This window comes from Lingula anatina, chromosome 4 (genome assembly GCF_051362555.1).
Source record: "Lingula anatina isolate TDL-2025a chromosome 4, LinAna3.0, whole genome shotgun sequence".
Taxonomy (NCBI): Eukaryota; Metazoa; Brachiopoda; class Lingulata; order Lingulida; family Lingulidae; genus Lingula; species Lingula anatina.
In genome coordinates, this window is record NC_141770.1 from 27,691,578 (window position 1) to 27,705,942 (window position 14,365).

General features: G+C 37.4%; 1 protein-coding gene across 5 annotated transcripts in view; it reads right to left on the reverse strand.

Annotated features, from left to right (window-relative positions):
• Positions 1-601: 601 nt before the first annotated feature.
• The window catches only part of LOC106169088 (dynein axonemal heavy chain 5), a 60,828-nt gene continuing 47,064 nt past the window's right edge, over positions 602-14,365 (reverse strand). For all 5 annotated transcript variants that reach the window (XM_087010972.1, XM_087010973.1, XM_087010975.1 and 2 more), the window contains 24 exons: positions 14,057-14,310; positions 13,465-13,618; positions 13,134-13,298; positions 12,706-12,932; positions 12,154-12,272; positions 11,656-11,813; positions 10,969-11,259; positions 10,338-10,553; positions 9,777-9,914; positions 9,375-9,502; positions 8,901-9,069; positions 8,398-8,553; positions 7,987-8,128; positions 7,307-7,503; positions 6,814-6,918; positions 6,226-6,670; positions 5,610-5,927; positions 5,163-5,288; positions 4,742-4,968; positions 4,178-4,450; positions 3,629-3,891; positions 3,065-3,434; positions 2,695-2,847; positions 602-2,425 (listed from right to left, as the gene is read on the reverse strand). In XM_087010972.1, the coding sequence (XP_086867098.1) occupies positions 2,039-2,425; positions 2,695-2,847; positions 3,065-3,434; positions 3,629-3,891; positions 4,178-4,450; positions 4,742-4,968; positions 5,163-5,288; positions 5,610-5,927; positions 6,226-6,670; positions 6,814-6,918; positions 7,307-7,503; positions 7,987-8,128; positions 8,398-8,553; positions 8,901-9,069; positions 9,375-9,502; positions 9,777-9,914; positions 10,338-10,553; positions 10,969-11,259; positions 11,656-11,813; positions 12,154-12,272; positions 12,706-12,932; positions 13,134-13,298; positions 13,465-13,618; positions 14,057-14,310 (5,181 nt within the window). In that variant the 3' untranslated portion in view covers positions 602-2,038. The remainder of the gene's footprint in view (positions 2,426-2,694; positions 2,848-3,064; positions 3,435-3,628; positions 3,892-4,177; positions 4,451-4,741; positions 4,969-5,162; positions 5,289-5,609; positions 5,928-6,225; positions 6,671-6,813; positions 6,919-7,306; positions 7,504-7,986; positions 8,129-8,397; positions 8,554-8,900; positions 9,070-9,374; positions 9,503-9,776; positions 9,915-10,337; positions 10,554-10,968; positions 11,260-11,655; positions 11,814-12,153; positions 12,273-12,705; positions 12,933-13,133; positions 13,299-13,464; positions 13,619-14,056; positions 14,311-14,365) is intronic.

Below are 14,365 nucleotides of genomic sequence, written 5' to 3' on the forward strand. Positions count from 1 at the left end.
ATAATCGTAGGTACCGGAACAAGCAGCTGAAGATTGATGCCATCAAGATCACAGTGGGGGGGGGGGGGGGGGGGTCTGCTATTTATTTCGATTTATACTTTTCCTTGGCCAGAAACCCTCTCCGTTGGGTACAAAAAGAACTAGCAGAAATGGCAATTTGAAATACAGGTACAGTAAAATGTATCTGCAGGCCTTTTCTTTCTCTTCTTTTAGAGAGTTCTAGTTCAACCCTTTCTGCTGAGGGTGTTGACAGCGGATCACCCCCTCTGTACTGTCTACCCTCTAGCAGGACTGTTGGTTAATTAGGTGCCCTTTTCTCTAACGTGACCCTATAACTTTTGGCCAAATGGAAGCAATTATTACAGCAGAGAATCCTGTCATTAAATAGCCAGAGACACATCAGTGAATATCTAGTGATTATCTGGTAGAGGGTGGTATTTGTCTCTGTTAAGATTTCATATTGTTGTATATACCTCTCAATTATGTCTCAGTTTCTCTCTGTCTCCGAGTACAGGTACGTCTCTCTTTCACGTTATGAAAATAAGACCAATAAATACTTAGATTTTTTTTCAAATGAGTGCAATCACCAACACATAGCCAATAATTCTAACAAAATTTATTTAGTAAATCCCTTTGCAGAAATATATAAATGAAAAAAGTAATGGACGGATGATTAAAAAATTGCCATTATACAAAGCAAGCAATTTTAAAATATTCAAAATACTCTTAAATATTAGCTAAAATATGCAGAATATATAACTTTGAAATTTTAATTCAATAGTCACTTACAATTAAGAGTAGCAAAATATTCACTGACACTTAAAAGTTTTGTAAATAAATCATGTTTACCCAGGCAAAAAGTGAAGGTAGGGCATTGATCACAGTTAAGTATATGTATATTTATAAGTATATACCAGTAAATATATAGCAAAAACACATCAGGCAACCATAACCTTATGCATATACATAGCCACGGCCACTTCAGTAAGAACACGGCACTAAAACATGTATAAAATCATCTGTAATATTTATCCATTCACCAGGTCCAAACATTGCATAGGGGAATTAAATATATACATAATCTGGCTTTCAGATATTGACAGTGTTAAATGAAAAAATGATTCTTTTCAGCTTACTTTACTCTCCCATGCCATGCTGTCAATTCATAACAAGATTTGACTTCTGACAGGAAACAACACAGAAATCAACACCTCTGAAATCAAAATAAGTGAAGGAACAAATATAGCCTCTGGCGAATACAGACGGAGAATTCAGTATTATATTCCTTTGAGAGAACCCTGGAAAATTCAACCTCACATTTTGTATGGACTTAAATAAAGCTTATAGGAAATATGAGTTCACTGAAGTGAAAGCTGTGAAAAATGTAAAGTCACTTTCCATTAGAAATATGAATATATTTTCCATTATGATTCTCAAAGGTAAATTCCATTGATTTTTACAGTCCAGTACAACATGATAACATTTAGAAAATTAAATACTGGGCCTGGTAGGCAAAAAAACATATCGTAATTTATAATGGCTGGGCTGCTCTGTTTTGTACTAGTACTATATACTGGGGTTTACATAAACATTTACAGGGGTATATCAGGACAAATATACTCTCCTGGGTACCAAAGCATACATTTGTTCTTAAAAATTAGTGATTTGTAAAAACTCAAAGATGGCTGCTGTCGAGAACAACGTCAAATTGATACAGGGTCAAACTATGTCAAACAGTAAGTGTGTATGATACATTTGCATTATACATTAATAAAACTTATTAGAAAAACATTTTTGATTGTCAGAAAGCAAAGCTACTCAATGTCCTTAATACGTGTATGTTACATAGACTCCATGGGGTCTAAGTAAAAATGGCCACTGCATAGAGAAAAGTCTTGTTCCTGAATGCGAAATACACAAGTTTACATGTAAGTTTTGTAGCAGTGTCAGCAGTATTAACCAATACAGTCAGTATTAACAACAACAGCATTAACGTGGACAGTACCATGAACAATGCTGTCATTGTGCAACAATCTCTCTACTTCACATCACACAACAATGCCACACCACGGAGGATCCAGTGGTCTGGATTCTGGGTCGTCTTCAACTCCACCTCAGCGATGTAGGTCAAGTCCGTTCTTCTTGGTTTCTTGTAAATTGGCGAGAGATACATGCGCGGGTCATGGCCACCAGTGCTGTTAATGGCATAGATGTGAATGACTGGCATGGGCTCGTAGAGCACCTTGGGCTTCGGCTCAATGAGTTTGCAGCCACGTCTATCCCAGGATGCACCTTCCAGGAAGAGACCCTGGACGTAAACGCCCTCTGCTGGCGGCTGGTTGATGTCGTCTTTCATGTAGCGTGTGACGTCATTGTGGAGGACGACTGTATCCAGCGCCCAGCCTTTGTGGGCTCTGGTCACCTCCTGGAATCACAAGATACAAAAATGGGTGAATAAAAATGAACAAACAAAAATAAATATATAACAATAAGTAAACAATAAATAAATAAATAATAATAATATTCACACATTTAAGCATCTACATCATCCACTGTTACTGATGAAAAAAACTTTTTATAAGTTTTTCTTAATCAAGAAAATCATCTCTACAACTGGATTTGAGTATTGGTATCAAATCAAACACACAAAAGGTACAGGATTAACCCTTTAAAGCCATGTCAGCCAGCCATTACCTGTCTCATAGCAGTGAGGAAACCCTGAGGGTTAAAGAAACCTGTCATCCAGAAAGTGTTTGGTCGTCCTTCAAAGCACCAGTTACTGAACTGGTTGTTTCTCTCAATCAGCTCAGTAAACCAGAACCCAAGTGTGCTGGACTCCCATGAGATCTGTAAACAAAACACACAATTAGGTGTTTATAATAAATAGATAAATAAATGAAAAAATAAAATAAAAAAAAATAGAACAGGGTGCATGTATATCTGGAAATGCAAATATATTATAACAATATTTTAAAACAATTAAGAAAAATGTTTTTTTCAGTCAAATTGGATTTTCTGGATAATATGACATTAATAAAACAACCTGTTTAACAAGTGGTTTTACCTTTTTCCAAGCTGCAGGTATACGGGCATCATACATGCAGTCCAATGCATCCCTCAAACTCTCGCTCATGATAATAGTGCCCTCTATTGCCAGTTTTAGATCTGTCAAAGTCGTGCGCACAGTTGTAATAACCTTCTGCATGCGGTCTATCTCCTGGCGCAGGAAGATATTCATGGGCTGCAAAGCGCCCATCTTCTGCAGACGTGCCTTGACTTCGAAGGGAATGTAGTCATTGGGGAGTTTTTCCAACATGTCGTCTGACAGACGGAACACGACAGACTCACGAGTCTCACCGCTGCCGCCACCACTGTCCTTAGGCATAATGCTGAGGATGCAGTCTAGGATGTTCTTGGCTGTCTTAGTCTGGTATCTGTAACAGTGGAATAAACAGTGAAATTCTGAATATTGCAGACATTAGGTTGATGTTAAAAAATGAAAAGAAATAAATTTTGGTATTCATCTACATATTGAATTTTTTTAACCATAGAAAAACTGAAGCACAAACTTTTTTTTGTTATCAAAATGATGAATGCTCTTGTAAAAGTCAGACGTGTTCACACTTACGTGATGTCAGCATTGGGGTGTAGACCAAAGGCCTCAGGGGTGTCAGCCAGGGGCAGGTTTTGGATGAAGGTCATGTAGTCATCCAGCTTAGTGCACTTAGGGATGGTATAACCCTTGTAGAAGTTGAAGTTTGCACCAAACATGTGGTCTCCAAACCACACACGGCAGAAGGTATTTAGCAGACGTTTATCATAGTCGTCTGTCACTCTGCCGCCATATTGGATTTCACCAAACATGTAGCGTACAGTGTTCCAGCTTACTCCCTTGAAAAGAGAAATAGGAATAATAATATAATACATTTTCATCTGTAAGTTTTGTGAAAGTATAAAACATTACAAGAAATAAAACAGATACAGAAATATCGTTCTATTTTGTGCATATTTAGCTCATGCATGCACGATATTGATATAAAATCAAAATAAAATTGTTTATATAATTAACTCAAACTTTTGATTAAGGAAAATCAACAGCAATTCATTTCACAGCAGAAAAGACCTGTCTAATAACTTTCAAAGCTTGTAAAACAAAATCAAAATATTAAAATCTTACCCTCTTAATGTCCATGTCATCAAGATGATTCTGAACAAACTGGACACTGGCATTAAAGTCCGAGGTGTTGAACTCATATGGAATATTCCACCCAAGAGGTCCAAACTTCCTTCTCTCCTGTACTGTGGTGTGAAGGAAGGCGACACCGTACAACATTGGCTTCCACTGAGGCATGTTGGACACGTCCAAGAAATCCTGTGTGAAGCCCGCGTAGGAACGCTTCAGCCCTGCCTTGATACCCTGTGGAGGCTCATTGGAGAACTTAATGGAGATCTGGAAACAGAGGAAGAAAATTTGTAATAATCTACATCTAAATGTGAACATAGCAATTTTTAGGCATCTAGATGGAAAAAATTGGAAAAAATGTTAAAAACTGCAATGATCTCATTACTGCAACTGGATTTCAATTCCATCATTAACATTGTAAAATCAGCAATCACACAAATCTTACATGCTGCATATTTCTTTATAACTCTGATTAATAATCAGTAACAATGAATATATAACTCTTAGGATTATGAAACAAATATGAAAAATCAGTGAAAAAACTTCTAAAAACCTCACCTGCAGGAACCCAATGGGGAATTTAGGATGGACCTCTGTGGTCACCCACAACCTGAAGTCCTCATGGATGTTCTCCGTCTCCGTCATCAGGTCCAGTAGCTCCATCACATACACTAGACACAGGTGACAGTTCTGGAGGAGAGCCCAGCCGCCCTGAGACATCAGCTTGGTCAGAAGTTTCCTGGCGTGGACCTCTTGACCTTGACCCATGGAGATGGCGCCACATTCTGTAATGGCGGAAAAGAAAAGTTGTAACTAATCAACAAAACAAAGAAAAAAAAATTTAATTCCGGATTATGGACCAAGGAAGCAGGCAGCAAAGCTGTCAAATGGAAAAGTGGACAGTCTGAGAACATTGTTCAAGACTGAAATTTTATTTGGACAAAAACTGATCATTTGTTTCAATTGCTGCTATACGTACCAAGTTTGTGTTTCTTGGCGAGAGCTTCAATGCTGTTGGTTGGATCAGAGCCCATTGACAGCAGACCAATCAGAGGTGTCCTTGGATCTGACTCCTCCCACATTTTCTCCACATCAAGAATGACACCTGAATTAATTACATAAAAATATTATAATTAAGAACATATAATATTTTATCATTAAAATGAGTGTGACAATAACTTCATCCATGTTAAGTTATATAAAGATTTTCAAGTTTACAAGTAGTCCATAACATTGAATAGTACATACTTGCTCAAAACATATTTTTAAAACTTTAAAATGTAACATGACATAAAAATAATTTTTTTTTAAAATTGATAAATACATTTGATACATATTTTAATACAGCACTCTAATAAGATGATTCTTTCAGACCTAAAAATGCTCAAATATAACTTTCAAATTATTCTGAAACATTTTTTCATACCTTCTGCATATTTCTCTCCCAGAGTATCAGCAATATACTTCTTGGCCATGGGGAGTGTGCGATCTGGACACCAGCTCCTCACCAAGAGCAGACGACGGAAAACGTCCAGGGAATTATTGTAGCCATCAGGAATCACCTCCTCCTCTGGGGCATCTTTATCAAACCACTGCTTCCACTGTTTCTCATTTCTGGAGACTTGGTCCAGGATGCCAGAAAACTGGTGAAGATTGCTCAGTTCTACCAGGTTCAGCCAAGTGAGATCAAGGATCCATCTGCATGGTTTGGGGGTCACAACATTCAAATCAAGGGCAGCGCCACCTGTATGGGGAAGATCATGAAATAATACTTTACTTATGGTGTTAATGTGTCCTTAACATGAAAAACATCTGGGAAATTTCAAGTAAATAGAATCCTTTTGCCTGAAAGTCTTCCAACATAAAATGGGAAGCATTTCAAATGATATTCTTTGTACAACAATTCAAAATGTCATGAAATAACATATCTTTACACAGCATGAACATACACTTAGAAACAAAGAACAAATTTAAAAAGTTAAAATTCTAATTATATCTTTAAAATAAGTAGTGAAAAAATAAATAAATAAAAACACACTCACCCTTGATAAATGTCTGGTACTCCTCATGCTTAATCTTCCCTGCCTGCATGTCAATTTTCAGTGCGAGTTGCAGTGTGAACATCAGCTTATGCTCCTCATATAGGCCACGCGCTGCATATTTCCACACCTCAAATGTCATATACTCGATGATGTTTGAGATACGTTTCTGGGTGATAGGCGACTTCATAGAACGCTCCATGGAGAGATCAAAAAGTCCCAGGAACTGTTTGAGAGCTGTCTGGTACATGCAGCTCACCATGCTCATGTCAGTGATCAAGAAGTACAAGATGCTCCCTCTGGTGGCGACTGGTCGGTACTCCTCACGAGCAGCGGTTATTTTGACCTCGGTCTCGGCAGCAATTTGAAGTTTTTGACTGACATCTTGGGCCGTGGCTTTCGTGGTATGAAGGACGTTGATCAAGTCTTCGTCATCCACCAGCGAGCCCTGGTAAAAATTGAAATGCAAGATGTCAGATACATGCTTATTTTTTATTACCTGTGTGCTTGTCAATGGAGAAGAAATCAAAGAGTCTCTTATGTGAATAGTCTATAATTTGTTAATTTTATCCAAGATGGCTGCCCGCCTACCTGTGTACTGGTCAGCCTGAACAGAAGGTTATCTTCCAGTTCTTTCATCTTTCTCTTGTTTGCCGTCACATCTTCCATTAGTTTGACCCTCTCACTTTCCAGTTCCTGCAGAAAAATTGGGAACAATAAAGCTATCAGTTCTAGGGATCAAAAATACTCCGTGTTTCAGAATAAATATTTTCATGTCTGGTAAAGGAATATATCCATAAGGAATATATATATATATATATATATATATATTGTATTTTCTTTATTTGGTTAACCTTAATTTAATTATCAATCTCTGTCATATTTTTGCACATTTGACTAATTCATCATCCTTTTTTTTTTATTAGTAATCGAAATAAACAAAAACCTAATAAAACAAGGCAAAATAAGGAATGAGAATGGTTATCAGCATGCAGATCTGAATTCCAACAATTTATTATAGGATGTATTTTGAACATCATATATAATTCACAGTGCATTATATATTTTTGTCTTATGTACTCACAGCTTTCTCAGTGAGGATGACCCGTCCCAGCAGCTGATCCTCCAGACCCTTCATGGTGACTGTGAAGTCAATGATGGAGGTCTTGGCAGACACCTCAGGGGTATAGCTGGGGTTGGGCAGCTTGGTGGTGATATACAGTGTGAACCCATCCATTACATCCACCTCCTTGTCTCCCACCTTCACCTTCAGGGTTTTACCTGGAAACACACAGAGGGGGTGTCTTTAGTATGGAGGCCTTTTCTCTTTGGAGATTGTGTGGGAGATGGAATTGTTAAATCTATGGGACTTTTTTGGATTTTGAAGTATCAATAAAAAATAAGAAATGAAATGATTTAAAATGAACCTTTTGCATTCAATTATTGAATTAATTAGTGAAGATGATATTGATATTTTTGGTGTATTTTTAACAAGGGAAAACCTTAAATAAGAAAATACTGACTTGATATTAATACATCAAGTCAATTAAAATGAAAGCACCAAGCTTCAAATTTGAATCATCAATATCATTATTAAACAAAATGTCACACAATATAATAAATGGGACTTTTGAGATGTCAAATACAAAGTCTAACATAATTCTTCATATCCATCCAGTACAGATCATGTCCATGATTTACATGTCATAGATAAATGATACCAGTTTCAAGGACCCACAAGGGTGTTTTCCTTCAGGTCCGTACCTGATTTGATAAAGTTCTTCTCCAGGACATTGTCCAGAGCAGGGTCCAGTTCCTCGCCGATGTCCTCTATGATGAGTGGACGGCCCAGGGACAGGGCGTCCTCCAGGTGTTGGCGGAAATATTTGTGGTTCAGGTTGGAGATCTGAGGAGAAAGTGATATGACTTATTCCATTAAGTTGCATTGTGTTGGTGGTACCCAAAATTTTATATAATTAACTAAAGTTAATGTTCATGTAAAAAACAAAATCTTATTTTTCTAAAATACTACCTTGTTGGACTGATAATATATCTGCAAAAGGTGACTTGGTTCAGGGCAACTGGTACATTAAAGTGAGTACAATTATAAATCCAGGAACAAGAGAAATGTATGAAGTTCAAAGTATTAGGTAACTACTGTGAGGTGCCCCCTACCTGTAACTCATTCCCTCCCTCTCTGTTCTTGATCCAGTTCTTCCCCTGACCCTGAGGGTCCACTAGGAGAGGGTAGCGGGAAGCCTTGGTCACTATCAAACCATTTTGGACGGACAGGTCATCATTGGGCAGTCCTTGCAAGTTCCACTCCGCAATCTGAAAGAAAATACAAACAATAGTTATATGTTACAGTTAGCACCTTCACATGAACAGGGAATTCAGCTGTGACCAAGTCTGTCAGAGTGAAGAGATGAAATGAATACGCTATAAATAAATAAATAAATAAATAAATAAATAAATAAATAAATAAATAAATAAATACATGAACGAACAAACAAAAAAATGAAAAAGAAACATATAAATAAATAAATAAATAAATAAATAAATAAATAAATAAATAAATAAATGAAAAGAATCAAACAAATAAATAAATAAATAAATAAATAAATAAATAAATAAATACACAAACTAAGAAAAAAAATATGAATTCCAGCCTCACTCACAGTGGTGGGTAGGACCAGCATGTCAATGACATTGAGGTTGGCAGTGAATGGAATCTTCCTGGTCTTACATTCCTTCTGCCAGTTTTTGCTGAGGAGCTGGCGGAAGTCCTGGTTGAAGGGGCCGGAGTAGGACAGGAAGGCCGTTGACATCAGGATGTCACCAACTAGTCTGGAGTGGGAAGACGGTGTAAAGATTAATTCTGTGTTTTCTGAAACCTTTTACTTAATAATTCACGCCTTCCCTAATCAATTCTTTCTATCTGTCTGTCTTTTGGATCTTTCTTTACTTCTCTCTTTACATAAGTACAAAAAATCAAACTGTAAGCATGAACAATTTAGCAAAAAAAAGGTCCATTACTTAGCAATGAGAAACAACTAAAAAATAAACAATCCAATTAAAAGTTAGGCTAATATTAATTTATTACTAGACATAAATTTCATTTTATGAGTTCAGAAACCAGTCAGTTTGAGTACCTTCCAATCTGTGCCTTGAACTCTTTATTCTGCTCCGTCCACCTGACCTTCTCACCGCCCAGACCCGTAATCAGAGCAGACGCCGCGCTCATTTTGCGACGACAGTTCTCTGCATCATCAATCAGTGCCTGTGGGAAATATATATAATGGAGCATTTTCATTTTTATACATACATCTCATATATTACCTTATCAAATACTAACTAATGGTTCAAAATCTTAATGCATAAATAAATAATTCCATTTTTTCTTCTGTACTTTTCAAATCTGACAAAAAGCAGTTATTGTTTTAAGTCTCTGAAATAAATCCCTAGGAATTAAAAAATAATTTAGCTTAGTTTAAAAGTATAGAAAAGTATTAGTACCAGGCTAAGCATCAAAACTAATTAAATTATTTGCTTACTTGTTTTTCTCTCATAGCTTTGTCATACATGGCCTGCACTTCCCGCAGCTCAGCCTCTTTCTCATCCAGCTGAGCTTGGGCAGCATTCAGGTCAGTCATGGCCACATTGAGGCGAGCCTCTTGAACAACCAAGTTTGCCTAAAGTGGGAAAGGATGATTATTCAAAATGATGAAAATTTAAAGAAAATGACATGGAACAGTGCAACAAGTGGTGTTTTTTAAAACTATTTTTCACTATTTTTGGGCTAGAACATCTCAATATGTAGAGTTGACTTTGCAATCTTTTCGCATATGACTATTCCACAGTACAAATTACTGATGTGAGACAATGAGCTATTTCACTATGTAGAATTAAAAAAAAAATGTTGGCAAGGCAATCATAATGTGCTTCAGGCTTTATAATGGAATGGAGAAAAATGCCTCATTAACAAGCGGTCTTTAAGATTCTTTGTGAATTCAACAACACCAATGGCAACATCCATGGCCGCAGTGTTTACTAAAACTGATTTTTGACTGACGACATTTTGTTACACAACAATTCCTCTACGTCTGAGATCTCACCTTCAATGGCAGGACCTCCTTGTTGATGGTAAAGAAGTAGGCCATTGCCTGTGTCCAGGAACACAACCCAGCAACGTTACCACACACCTTCTTCGCTGTCTCCAGGTTATAATCCTCCATATCCAGGTACGGAGCCAGGAGTTCCACTGTTTCCTCGTTGATGCTGTCTTTGGGGAACTCTACAAGCTGTGTGAGGAGGCCACCACCTGCCATCATCTGCATATCAAAATGTATGAGTATCAATGAGTGCCCATAGTTATTACAGGTAATATTAGATCCAGAATTCTTTTTAATAATTATAATAAAAAAACACTATCTGTCCAAATTATAACCTTATCAAATCACATTTAACAATTTTATTCCATGCAGAAGTGGAAAACATCCAATATTTTTTTCTTTTGTCATTTTTATTTCTTTCACCAATCAATATACATACTCAGAATTCATTATAGTTACTTCCAATATTTGCACAATTTTAAACCATGATAACTGATCATTTCCAATACTTGTAGTACTTATACCCACAAAAGCTGTGTTTATTATCTTATTATTATCATTTATTTCTATTATGATTAAAAGCCATAATAACTATGTACAATCATTTTTCACTATCTGTCCTGTTTCTACCCACCTTCAAGGACTCTCCCCAGGAGGGTTTGACACAAGGTCTGTCCTTGTCCACTTCCACAGGATTCACTCTGCGCTGGAACAAGATCAACACGCAGTCCATGATCCTCATAATTAAGTGGGGGGGATTCAGAAGTTTTCGCACGGTGGCTATGTCAGCTGGTTTGATGGTTTTCAGGGCAGCTTCAGCTTCCTCCAGAGCAGGGCGGGCAGCCTCAAGTTTCCCCTCGGCTATGGCTTTGTCAGCTTCGATGCTGTCTACAATGGCCTGGGCCTTGTCCTTGACCTTTTGTACCTAATGTTGGAGATAACATAAATGATAAATGTATGATGAATGTGAAGTGTGGATATAGTAGCTAGATATTTCAGAATAACCAAAATATTTAGACCACTATTTTACCATGTTGTATAAAGGAAGACAGGTTGCTGGCTACAAGTGTGCATAACTTCAAGTTATATGCCGTAAAACACCAAATGTTTCCAAACACCTTTTGAAAAAAAAAAAAAAGAAAAAGAAAAGTAAGAGCACATTTCAAATCCCCTTGTCACCATATTTTTAAATATATTTTCAACATTCAAGCCAGACTCAAGGCCAGTGTATTTCAAACCAACATACATTATTACCACAGGATTCCTAGAAATTCTAGTAAAAAAGACCATGTTAAGAGCACAATTTTCAAGGAATGCCTACCTGATTCTTGACTTTCTCAGCAGCCTGTGCCTTGGAGGTGACAGTCTTCAGTACCTCCTCTGCCTTGGCCGAGGCTATGGCCAGCTCCTTTTCCTTCACTTCCAGCTCCTTACTAAGCTCGCCCACGGCCTCCGAGGCCTCCACAAGCTTCTCAAGACCTGGGGAGGACAGATATCATGTTGAGATTTTGGAATACAGGTTAAAGCCATTTTGCCACACTGAGTATTGGTATTTTTCTTGTTGGCATCTTCGGGTGGATACAAAGTTAGGGTTACTTAGAAAAAACAGGTTTAAAATCATCATCATCATCATTATAATCAATATAGTTATCATTATCATCATAATTATTTATTATCAATATTATCATTATTATCATCAGTATAAATACTATGATCATTATTGTGATCGCTATTAATACTATCATTATTATCAATACTATTATTATCATCAATACTTTCATCATTATCAATATTATCCTTATTATCATTATAATCTCACCAGTCTGCATCCTCTGAGAGAGCTCTCCAATCTCTCCACGCTTGTCACTGTAGATGGTCTTGTACCCAGCCAAGAAGGACAGGTACGACTTGGGGGTCACATGGGTAGAGCGACGATATCTGAAAAAAAAAAAAAAGGTATGTGACTAACTCAGCTAACAAAGCATAGATGCATCTATAATTTAATCCTTCCTTTGAATAAAAATTATGGAATAAATCATTACTTTAATTAACATTTCTAAATTCAAAGAAAAAAATATTTAATAATCAGAAAAAGTGAGAGGAGGAACAAGGATACTAAATGTCATAGTGTTGTTTTCCTTAGAAAAAAAATCATGATTACACAGCAGACAGTGTGTTAGATGTGACAGTGTGTTAGCTATGACAGTGTGTTAGATGTGACAGTGTGTTAGATGTGACAGTGTGTTAGATGTGACAGTGTGTTAGCTATTACAGTGTGTTAGATGTGACAGTGTGTTAGCTATTACAGTGTGTTAGATGTGGCAGTGTGTTAGATGTGACAGTAAACAACCCATCACAGCCCATCCCCTACCTCTGGAAATATTCCACACAACTCTCAGCCACGCCATCGTGGAAAGTCCCCATGGCCTGGATCAGCTGCTTCTTCACCTCTGGCGTACACTCGATGTCAAACTTGGACAGGAAGTGGTCAGCGACAGCAATCAGAGCGTCCTTGGGCCAGCGCTGGAACCAGTCCATGGTACAGCCAGAGATGAGACCAGGGAACTTCAGTGCTCGGCTGCGAAACTTTTCACCAACCTAGCGGCAAGAAAATGAAAAGAGCTTTGTCAGTTGTATTTTTCTTCATTTTGTTATTTGTCAAAAATAGTTAAGTTAACAAATATCTATTTATTTAATTCAATAGTTTGCTCCCTTCCCCTCCCAACCGCTTCATGATACTATTACTCTTCTGTTCCTGGTAATAAGATAAAAAAAGGACCCCTTAAGAGTTTTACTTACAGGTGAGAAGCAGAGGACGACGTGAAGATTAGCCCTGGTACGAGACAGGAAGTAATCATAGAGGTTCTCGTTACTGGGTGGTCGCCGTGGAAACTCCTTCTTCATGACTGGGATCAACTCCATGGTAATTTCATCCATCTCGTCTCGGGCAAACAGGTTGGAGACCTGAAGAGGGCAAATGCTTATCATTTCTTTTTCATATTGCTGGTAAATATCTCTGTCACAAGGGCAACATTACCATTAATAACACTAACAGGATAAAAACAACATGAAATTTAATAACTCAAAACTTTGATATTTTTTATCTACCCATGTTTTAGTTTCCACTCACCACACCAGAGGACAGCACATTGTTCAGGTATTCCAAGAAGCCCTCATCCTTGATCTCCTGGTCAGTGAAGATGAAGGTGATGCCCTGACCCTGCTGACCAGCTGTCCTGTACAGGTACTTCAGGTCCTCCATCAGGTTACTCACATTGTAGGACCTGGGTGTGGGAAAGTGAAAGTGAAACTGGTGTGACAATGGATTGTGTAAGGGGAAAGTGAAAGTGAAACTGGTAAGCAATGGACTAAAAGTGAAACTGGTGTGGCAGTGGGGCCAAAGTTAACCTAATGAGTTTAATTTCATGCACCAAATGAAAAAAAGTCATTTGTACTGCAAGCTGTTCATATGATGAGCGCATTCTGTACTTCTATAACATTTATCATTAATAATCAAAATCTCTATTAAATCATTTTTTGGTTTTCAGTTTTCATTTCATCCTGTTCAAAGCTATGTGATGATTTGATTAAAATTTTTGTAAAGTAAATTGGTAAATTTTTGCTTCACTTTTTCTCTTTTATGGTGTTAAAGCAGATATGGCATAAAAACTGATGATTATATTTTTGGAAGAAAAGTTTACCCCAGTCTAAACATAACTTACCTAGTAAGCGTAATCTGGAATATCTTGTATCCTGCAATGAAGGAAGCCAATTTTGTCAACGACTGTTTGCCAGAACCTCCTACGCCAACCAGCAGTGCGTTACCACGCGGTGTACGAATGATACGAGAAATCTTCACCAAGTGTGTCATGGCATCTCGGAAAAACACCAAATCCATGTTAGCGCCTCTTATGCTCTCATTGTACTGTGCCATGAAGAATCGAAGCCTCTCTTCCAGGGCTTCAAATGATGGAATCTACAATTTCAACAGAATGAGATATTACAAGAAATGCTTAATGGTAATTTGCCCC